The sequence below is a fragment of the Rhinoderma darwinii genome, chromosome 4, assembly GCF_050947455.1.
Source record: "Rhinoderma darwinii isolate aRhiDar2 chromosome 4, aRhiDar2.hap1, whole genome shotgun sequence".
Classification (NCBI taxonomy): domain Eukaryota; kingdom Metazoa; phylum Chordata; class Amphibia; order Anura; family Rhinodermatidae; genus Rhinoderma; species Rhinoderma darwinii.
Genome location: NC_134690.1, coordinates 242,276,887 through 242,288,337, shown reverse-complemented (window position 1 = coordinate 242,288,337; position 11,451 = coordinate 242,276,887). Strand labels below are relative to the sequence as shown.

The 11,451-nt window shown below is 38.9% G+C and overlaps 1 protein-coding gene across 1 annotated transcript; it reads left to right on the top strand.

Moving 5' to 3' along the window:
• Positions 1–248: 248 nt before the first annotated feature.
• On the top strand, positions 249–10,708 carry LOC142760511 (speedy protein 1-A-like). The gene is made up of 9 exons (XM_075863709.1): positions 249–409; positions 1,109–1,129; positions 1,497–1,568; positions 3,955–4,049; positions 4,419–4,477; positions 4,775–4,857; positions 6,785–6,956; positions 7,045–7,272; positions 9,571–10,708. Exons 1-8 carry the CDS (start codon positions 249–251, stop codon positions 7,261–7,263), a joined length of 882 nt encoding a protein of 293 aa, XP_075719824.1. The 3' UTR covers positions 7,264–7,272; positions 9,571–10,708.
• Positions 10,709–11,451: the final 743 nt, after the last annotated feature.

Genomic DNA, 11,451 nt, shown 5'->3' with positions numbered 1-11,451 from the left:
AAAAATACGTCATAAATCCGTCAAAAATGATTGTTTTTCTAAATAAAAAACACTACTGTAATCTACATTACAGCGCCGATCACATCCTGTACAATATAGGCCACTTATAATGTGGTGACAGAGCCTCTTTAAAATAATGTATTAAAGCCTTATGAGTGTGATTTCCCTTTAAGTTTGCTGCTGTATGAATCATCATGGCAGGTCCCACAAACAACGACCAATAGAAATGCAGGACTTGAATTTAAAGTATGAAAAAAACCATCAGTTGGTGCCAGTCAGCGAATGCTCTTTCTAGAGATAAGACAGGCTTCTTTTTTTCTGATCAAAGCGACTCAGGACTTTTTGTTATTGATTATTGGATCCAGTTCAGCGTGTTGGGAGATTCACCACCAACTGCCAGTGAAGAGAGGTAAAATACCCAAATATAATAAATGGAATTGCTGATTTATGTCATCCCAGGCAGCGACAGTTGGTTACTCCTTTATAATAAAAAACTGAGAATGGTCAGTGGCTTTAACCAAAATATGGAGAAAACATCTGTGACTGAATAAATATGGAGAAACATGGGTGACTGAATAAATATGGAGAAACATGGGTGACTGAATAAATATGGAGAAAACATCTGTGACTGAATAAATATGGAGAAAACATCTGTGACTGAATAAATATGGAGAAAACATCTGTGACTGAATAAATATGGAGAAACATGGGTGACTGAATAAATATGGAGAAACATGGGTGACTGAATAAAAAGGAAGAAACTTGGGTGATTATAAATAAATATGGAGAAACATTGGTGACTGTGAATAAACATGGGAAAACATTAGGGACTGTTAATGAATATGGGGAAAGTTTGGTGACTGAATAAATAAATATGGAGATACTTGTGATTTTGAATAAATATGGAGATAATTGGGTGATTATGAATAAATATAGAGATAATTGGGTGATTATGAATAAATATAGAGATATATATGGATGATTATAAATAAATATGGCGACATTTGGGTGATTGTGAATAAATATACAGCTGTCCAGTAATTATTTTTTATTGTATTTTAATGATGGATTTTTCTTAACATTTTCTTTATGTATTTTTTCTGTTTAGAAGAGACGACATGAGCTCCAGGTAAGCTATGAAGTATATTGTAGTGGCTCGGTTACTATATAGGGAGGGACAGGACATATACAGATATGACAGGGCCTATAGTGACTGGACTGTGATCTGCCATAGCAGATAGAAACACAGCATTTCTATCTTATGCCATAAGCACTGTGCCCAATTTGTAGAATGTATAGTTTAGCATATACAGGATAAGTCTGGGGCCTTGGTGTCAGGTAGCGGCAGCTTTTATCTAATTATATAAAACTATAATTTTATATTTTATCTTATTTTCTATAATAGAATTTATATAATGATAAATTTACATATATAGATCTTCTTCAGAAAGAACCAGATTCACACATTTTCACGTTAATATTTCCGTCTCTCTAAGATTCCCAGGAAGAGGAGGAGAGACCGCCCGCAAGAGGAAGAGAGAGCTCATCGCTCTTTATGAAGAAGAGACGTAAGTGCAACATTTTAAGACAACACAACAATATATTACATGTTCTCCCATTCATCCACGCACGGGTGACTGATCACCGGGGCGACTTTATATCAAGAAAGGACAACCTCTTTAACTTACTATTTCATATTAACCCCTTAAGGACCAGGCCATTTTTTATTTTTCCCTCCCTGCCTTCCTAGAGCTATAAAATTTTTATGTTTCTGTCAATGGAGCCGTGTGAATGCTTATTTTTTGCAATCAAGCTGTCGTTTCTATTGGCACCATTTAAAGAGGCTCTGTCACCAGATTTTGCAACCCCTATCTGCTATTGCAGCAGATAGGCGCTGCAATGTAGATTACAGTAACGTTTTTATTTTTAAAAAACGAGCATTTTTGGCCAAGTTATGACCATTTTCGTATTTATGCAAATGAGGCTTGCAAAAGTACAACTGGGCATGTTGAAAAGTAAAAGTACAACTGGGCGTGTATTATGTGCGTACATCGGGGCGTGTTTACTACTTTTACTAGCTGGGCGTTGTGTATAGAAGTGTCATCCACTTCTCTTCACAACGCCCAGCTTCTGGCAGTGCAGCACTGTGACGTCACTCACAAGTCCTGCATCGTGTCGGCACCAGAGGCTACAGTTGGTTCTGCAGCAGCATCGGCGTTTGCAGGTAAGTCGATGTAGCTACTTACCTGCAAACGCTGATGCTGCTGCAGAATCAACTGTAGCCTCTGGTGCCGATGTGTCCTCGCTCGTCCGACACGATGCAGGACCTGTGAGTGACGTCACAGCGTGATCTCTCGAGAACACGCTGTCTGCACTGCCAGAAGCTGGGCGTTCTGAAGAGATGTGGATGATACTTCTCGTCAGAACGCCCAGCTAGTAAAAGAAGTAAAAACGCCCCGATGTAAGCACATAATACACGCCCACTTGGACTTTTACTTTAAACACACCCACTTGGACTTTTGCAAGCCTCATTTGCATAAATACAAAAATGGTCATAACTTGGCCAAAAATGCTCGTTTTTTAAAAATAAAAACGTTACTCTTATCTACATTGCAGCGCCTATCTGCTGCAATAGCAGATAGGGGTTGCAAAATCTGGTGACAGAGCCTCTTTAAAATACTTTATACTGGGAAACAGAAAAAAAATCTATGTGCGGTGCAATTGGAAAAAACGGTAATTCTTCCATTGTTTTTAGATTTAGCTTTTCCGGCTTTTATCGTGTAGTAAAAATTACAACTTAAAGAGAACCTTTCACCAGCCCATACAGGTGCAGCTGAGTGCAGCATGTAATAGACAGGGCTTCACAAAAACTGTCTCACTTGAAATAATTTTCCTATCTTCCTCCGTTATTTACATATCGGCGCCGTTATATTTGGCACCCAATATGTAAATAAGCCCCTGAACTGTCAATGGGGCGTTTCTATCGAACTAAATGGCAAGAGGGCGTGATCTCTTCGCTCTGACACTGTCCAATCAGCTATGGACAGTGTCAGGGCGGCCTGCGCTGTTTTTCCACCCGCGAGAACACACAGACAGAGAGAGCGCGCTCTGCAGAACTTCTGTGTCTCTTTAACTTTATTCTACACATCAATGTGATTACGGCAATATCAAATTTATATAGGTTTTTTATGTTTTACTACTTTTACAAAGAAAAAATTATTTAAAAAAAATAATAATTTGTAACACTATATTCTGTTATTTTTCCATGGATGGGCAGTGTTAGGGCTTATTTTTTTGTGGCTCAAGCAGTAGTTTTTATTAATACCATTTTTGGTACATATGACTTTTTGATCACTTTTTATTCCATTTTGTTTGAAAGCCGAGGTGACAAAAATCAACATTTCTGGAGTTAATTTTGGTTTTTACGGCATTCACCCTGCAGGTTAAATAATGTTGTAATGTAATAGTTTCGACTTTAGGTGATACAAATTATGTTTCTTTGTTCAATATTTTATTTAACTCTGTTTGATTAGTTTTAACACTCCCCCTATAGGATTCGAACCAGTGATCGGGAGATCGCTTGTACACTATACTGCAATACTAATGTACTCCAGTATATCGTGATTTTTTCTAGCTCCTATTAAACCCTGCCTGAGTCATTGGGAAGCTCTATAAAGTTATTTCAAGTTTATAGACAAATTAGTTTAATGCTTGAAAGTGATGGTCAGATGATGGGTGCTTTTGAGGAGTAGTAGTCCAGTCGTGACAACCCAACATTCACACATAATGACAACCTCTCTGCACAAATGTTATGGCATTACCGCAGGACTAGAGATTGTAGAACATCTTCTTTAGGTGACAATGTGAAGTTTTATTCTTAAGACTTAATTGTCTGTATTAGTGATTTTTAAGATTGGACCGTTATTAATGTAATATTTTATACTTCTGCCACAGTTCACCATCTGCCGTCCAAGAAGAGACCCAGAAGAGGAGGAAGGATGACCTGACGCAGCAGCAGGAGGAGATGGCTGCTTTCTTCAGTCTCCTTGGTAGGACTCATTGCTGCTTCCAATGGTTCCACATTAACCGACTTAATCCCATGGAGATGTCCTCCTCCATTATGTATTTAATATATCAGAAGAATTTATGTTTTGTAAAGTGTCCTCTCCCCAAACGTTATACCAAGGTTGTGCCTAGGATCACCCCCTTTCTTTTACAATCAGACTCGCCAACTATTGACGCTTTAATTAATTTTCTTTCATTCCTTCTAACCAGGACTTATATATCCGAATCCTATTTATCTATAACCTCAAATGGATTTTGTTGCTTTTCTGAATTAACATCTAACATTATATCCTGAAACTTACTGAATAAATTGATCAAATTTAAATCATTATATTTCTGTTTTTTTACTCTAGAGGATGAACACATCAGGCTTTTTCTCGCCAGGGACAGCTGCATGAAGATTTCGGACAAGGTATTATAACATTGGGGAAAGAAATAGAAAATCTGCCAGATTATAAAATATCTACCATATTTAAATAAAAGGGCCTCTGCCGATGTGATAGGACTGGAGACATGCTGCACTCTATAACATGGTGACATTATAGTCATTAGTAGACGCCATAAGGACATATAACCACACATACAGTCTAGTTACATTGTTTCCTTATTAGCAATCATAGGAATATATTGACCGCAGATATAATAAAATAGTAGTTATTCAGAAGGTAAATTTACTACCAGCCTCTAACTGTCCTTCTCATCCCACTAGTATCTCCTGGCGATGGTCCTTGAGTACTTCAGAAGAGCCGGACTAAGTACCAAGGAGTATAGAAAGAACTTCTTTCCAGCTTTGTGAGTTTTATTTATTGTAAAATAAATCTGTCAGCAGGTTTAGGCTGCTCTATCCGAGGGAAACAAAACCAGATTGCGGCAATGTGACCCTTACTTTGAAATACTTTGTAGTTTTTATAAAATCCTGTTTTTCTAGCCGCAGCTCATGAATGTAGAGAACTATATAGTAACACGGTAACTAGCCCTCAATATTCATGAAATGTGGTAGCTGGGCTAGCCGCAACTTCTAAACACAGGCTGCTGGAGAAAGCAGGAGTTTTATAAAAAAACACAAAGTATTTTAAAGTAAGTGACACAGCGTCGTAACCGGGGTCTGTCATTACTTTATGCTATCCTCAGATAGTGCAGCATAAACCTGATGACAGATTCCCTTTAACTCATTAACGACGAAGGACGGATATATCCGTCCTATGCAGGAGCTAGTTACCGCATAAGGATGGATATATCCGTCCTCTGATCACATGGGTACTGCCAATGTACCCACGTGATCAGCGGCAGGAGCACGGCTGTTATACACAGCAAGGCTCTTGCCCCAACTGATGCAATCGAAGCCCGCTCCGATTCCGGCAGTTTAACCCAATAGATGTCGCTGTCAATAGTGACAGCGGCATCTAATGTGTTTGAGGGAGGGAGCTCCCTCTGTCATCTCATTGGCGCCCCCGCAACAAAGTTGCGGGATCTTGTCAGATTTCCACGGCAGCCGGGGCCTAACAAAGGCCCCAAGGTCTGCCTTCAGCAACTGTCCATTAGGCCATGCCAGAGGCATGGCCTAATATATTGCCTGTCAGTTTTACACTGACAGGCAATAATGCTTTGGTATAATATGTATACCAAAGCATTATATCTGTGATCTAAAGATCGCAAACTAAAGTCCCCTAGCGGGACAAAAATAGAAAGTAAAATAGTTAAATAAAGTTTATGAAAAAAAAAAAAGATTACAGTAAAAATAAAAATAAAACCACTTTTCTTCCCCAACAAGTGTTTTTTAGTAAAAGTGTCAAAACAAATAACACATACACATATAAGGTAACTCTGCAATCGTAACCACTCAAACAATACAATTAACACATTAATTAAACTGCCGGATAAACGGCATCCAAACAAAAACTCAAAAAACAATGTCAAAACTCTTTGTTTTTTCTTCCATTCCCCCCATAAAAAAATAAATAAAAGTTAAACAATAAGTCCCATTTACCCCATAATAGTACTAATGAACACTACACCTTGCCCTGCAAAAATCAAGCCCACATACGGCAGCATTGACGAAAAAATAAAGAAGTTTAGGCTTTTGGAATCCTGCGATGCAAAAACATGTACATTTTTTCTAAAAGGCTTTTTATTGTGGAAACGTAGGAAAACATATAAAACCTTTACATATTTGGTATTCCCACAATCGTGGAATAAAGGTAACATGTTATTTACACTGCATAGTAAACGGCGTAAATTTATAAGGGGAAAATCAATGCTGGAATAGCTGCTTATTTTCAATTCTCTCCTAAAATAAATTTTATAAAAGTTAATCGATATATTATATGCATCCAAAAATGGTGCAATTGCAAAATACAACTCGTCCCGCAAAAACAAAACCTTATACGGCTATGTCAACGGAATAAAAAAATAGTTACGACTGTTGAAATGCGATCGTGAGAAAACAAAATAATCTTTGGTCATTAACGTGCAAAATGGTCTGGTCATTAAGGAGTTAATAATATGTGTATACATGCAGATTAATAAAACGGTAGTGTAACAATAACAATTTATTGTCCAAGGGAAATGTGGAGAATGTACCAAGGCCTCCATGGCATTTACTTATCCTAGTGTATAGTAGCTCTCCCCTTTTCCACAGGTCTCTGTTTTCATACAACTGCTCAGCTCTACACTGTTCTGACAAGTTCCATCATTTATTTAATTACATTTCCTTTACCAGGTTCTTAGCCAACCAGTTTGAGGAGGAAGAAGATGATTATCGACAAGAGATCTACCCCTGGGCCTTAGGACAGAAATGGACTCTGAAGAGGGAACGTCTACTCCGTAAACGCAGCCAGTTACTCCTCCGGATTGGATTTAGAGCTTGGGTAGACCGGGCCACCTGTGATCTGGTGAATAAAAATGAAACAAACACTAGAGTCTTTCATGAAGAGCCTGCGGTAATAATGTTATTCTAATTCTTATACTGTTAAATTACAGATCATGGCACAAGACCCCTTGCATTGGGCATGGAAAAGACAGAGGCAGTACCATCATAGCTGGGCAGTTCACTACTTCAGAAGAGATAAATTCACCATCAATGGCCCATGGAGCATCCCCCCATCCTGCTCGCTTTGTGAGACCAGCCTTCTCCATCCTTGCAAGGGGAAATTGTACCGCACAGACAACAAGGAGGAACCCGACACCGCAGATTTATAAACATCTTAGGTAAGAAAGACTGGTGTGGAGGAAGGATTTTAACCCCTTTACGCACCAGGACGTCCCTGTACATCCTGGTGCAAGGATTGAAGTATAGAGCGGGCACACGGGCTGAGGAGTCAGCTTGTATTACAGATTACACCTCGCAATAGTGGCCAAGAACAGAGATAACTCTGATCCTGGCCGTTAAACCACTTAGATCCCACCGTCAATAGCCACCTCGGCATCGAAGCTGCTAGAAAGAGGGGGACGGCCCCTCCAGCAGCCTATCGGCCTCCCCACAATGCGATCGCAGGGTGCCGATGTTTGTCATGGCCTTCCGGAGGCCTAATGAAGACCCCCAGGTCTGCCCTCGTTCTGTTCCTGTTAAGCCCTGCCTCCGGCTTAACATGCACGTGTAAAAATGACAATACGCTGCAATACATTAGTATTGCGATTTGAAGCTGGTTCAAATCCCCTAGAGGGGATTAATAACAAATTTTAAAAATAGTTACATAAAGTTTTCAGTAGTGAAAAAAAGTTGCAAAAAAACGCCTTTCACTATTGGTATCGCCGCTTCTGTAAACATCCAAACTATTACAATATAACATTATTTAACTCGCACGATGAACTCTGTAAAAAAAAAAGATCGAAATGTGAGAATTGCTGTTTTTTGTTCACCTTAGTGAACTACAGCTCGTCCCGCAAAATAAGCCCCCTTAACTAGTCAATCAATAAAAATTAAAAAGTTATGGCTCTCAGAATATGGAATATGAAATATTTAGTTTTTTTAAACAAAGTTCTTTCTTTGTAAAGACATAATAAAAACGACATAAATTTGGTGTCGCAGTAAATGTATTGACCAGCATAATAATGGTAAGTTGTCGTTTTTACTGCACGGTGAAAGACTTAAACATTCCACCCCACAAATAAATGTTTCCCAATTTCCCTGTGCATTAGTTGGTACTTTAAATAGTGGAAATATAAACTACAGCTCCTACCGCAAAAAATAAGCCTTCACACCGATCCATTGACAGAAAAAGAAAACATTTTTGGCTCTTGAAGGCGGGGAGTGAAAGATGAAAAATTGCCAAGGGGTTAAATCAAATCTTAAATATCAAACCTATTCCTAATTTCAAATCTAATCTGCATATATTAAATTAGGATAAATATGGCTACTAAAATCTGATAATTGGTTAGTAATCTGTCAGAATGCTCTACAATGTGAAATACATGAATTTACCTTTACTTATTAATGAGAACTTCATATAGTAGATTCCTAAACAAGGACTTGGTTATGTGGAGAGAGGATCTCCTCCTCACTGACTGTTATAGGCAATAGGGAGCATTAAAAAGGCTCTGTCACCAGATTATAAGTGCCCTATCTCCTACATAGTCTAATCGGCGCTGTAATGTAGATAACAGCAGTGGTTTTTATTTTGAAATACGATCATTTTTGAGCAAGTTATGAACAATTTTAGATTTATGCTAATTAGTTTCTTAAAGACCAACTGTGCCTGTTTTTACTTTTGACCAACTGTGTGTTTGTAAAGAAGTGTAAGACGCTGACCAATCAGACCAATCAGCATCATACACTTCTCATTTTTCCAGCCCAGCATGATCCACAGCACAGTGTGATTGTGCAGTGAAAGAAGCTGGGCTGGAACAATGAGAAGTGTATGACACTGATTGGTCACTGATTGGTCAGCCTCATACACTTCTTTACAACACCCAGTTGGTCAAAAGTAAAAACACGCCCAGTTGGTCTTTAAGAAACTAATTAGCATAAATCTAAAATTGTTTATAACTTGCTCAAAAATGATCGTTTTTCAAAATAAAAACCACTGCTGTTATCTACATTCCAGCGCCGATCAGATTATGTAGGAGATAGGGCATTTATAATCTGGTGACAGAGCCTTTTTATGAACCTGAAAAAGTACCAGGTTCAAAGAGAGTAAGAATAAAATCTCATTATAGTTTATTAAATCCTCAATCCCATTAATGGAAACACAGAGAAAGAGATAACATCAGTATCTAGTAAGGACATATGTCATTACTATATGATTCAGAACATATCATCTCCATGATCTTCTTTATAGACTATGACACTAGATCAGCTGTCATTCTACATCAATGACTGGTTCTCTGTACGATGTATCAGCTATCACTGGCTGCGGCCACATCAGATAATATTTACCTACCAATTATTCGTTTCTGGATATAGTATTATATGTATCACTCCTCTCTGACTGTTTGGTAACATTGAATTTATGGATCCTATAATGGACATGTAGACCAACTTTCTTTATCTTTCCACTTATAACTAAGATGTTCTGCTGCCAGGATGGGGACAAGAGCTGCAAGACCAACAAGGAGAAGAAGATCTAGAAGCCCTGATGGAGACCAAAGATTACATATCCTTTTTATTGTCGCACTCATGTACATACACACATCGTCACATATTCATGTACATAGTTATACATATACACACATACATACACACACACACACACACGCACACGCACACACACACACACGATCGCACAAGTTAGTCACATAGACATATATAATGAACACAATTGCACCCCCCACAGAAAGTCACTTTACATGATCAGACATGAATCACTGTACATAGTCACACACAATCTCAACAATCACACACAAGATCACAAATCCACAGACACAATCACTGTAGGTAGTCACATGCAGTCACTAGGTAGGCACCTACACCTGCACTACATACATTTTATAGCATTTACCTCCCTTAGTATGCCCAGAGGAAGGGCAGTACAGCGGCCATGGTTTCCCTGCAGGTTTCCTCCACTGGGGGTTTTTCCTGCCCTGAGTGTTGCTGTACCCTCTACGTGAGTGATGGGAGGTAAATAACAATCACAACACATACACATACATATAATAAACTCCACATCATTACACATTCCTTACTGTGTCTGAGTCATTCTTTTATTTCTGTGTGTGAATGTAAAACGTCATTTCTAGGGGTTGTGTGCAAATACTCATCAATGACATAGCTAGGATATGCTATCAATATGTGACTGGTGCTGGTCTGGCCGCTGGGACCCCCATTAATCATGAGAATGAAGGGGCTGCTGAGCTTGGTGGACCACCGTGGCCCTTTGGCTTTTACCAGACACAGTAACACCTTGGTCTTTGTCCTGTGTCTGTAGCCCCATTCACTTGAACTGATGAAGCTGTTGATAAATTGATGGTAAAATCCAGCGACTGGACCATATATTGATATCACATCCTAGTGATAGGCCAGTAGTTAGTATATGGTAAGAACTTCTTTATAAACAAGGGTAAATGTGTATTTTTACTTATTTGGTTTATGTATTCCTTTTTAGGGTGTTTTAAGATAAGGTGTTTTTCTCCCACAGATTTTGCCTTACAGTCACACTTCCTAACAATACATGATACACTACTCCGCATCAAGACCTGCATGTGACATAGAAGAGGCTCCGACTGTAGAAGAAGATATCATGATCTGTCATTCTGCCCTTGCCTCCAATCACAAGGACATCAGTCATGAGCACATCTCACACAAAGTCAGATAAGGAACTTTATCCTAAGAGCCGTGGCCTAGGATGTGGCTGAAGAGATTCTACGTTTCATCCATTTTCTCCACATTTATCTAGCACTTTATTTACACTGTTAATACAATTATGGATTTGTTCAGACCCTTTACGAGGACATGACATAAAGGTAAATAATGTCAGTGTAATATTGATGGTAAGTGCAGATATCAGACGATGTGATATAAGCATAGAGCGGCCATGCATCCATTTACACTCAGTATTACACTGTCCTTCCATGTTTCTCCAGCCTCTGTTCTTCCATTATGTTTCTCCCCATCTCTGTGAGGTCAGTATGTGATTGGTGGATGAACAGTCAGAGATATATGTAACGGGCGCAGTCCGTCTGCGAGGCTAACGGAAGCTTGAACTCTGAGCGTCTCTGTATCACCACTGCAAATAGCAAATTTTATTAACGGCGACAAGTCCAGAATGGTTAAGACACATAAGGTCAAGAACAAAAAGGTACCCGGTACCCCTGAACCTCGCAAACAGCATGGAGAAATAGACAAGCTTTGGAAAAGTAAGTCAATAGCATCTCCTACTCTCCCATAAAAATGTCACCGACACACCACAGAATCCCGAGAATATTCTGATCACAGCACGTGGAATAAAAGGA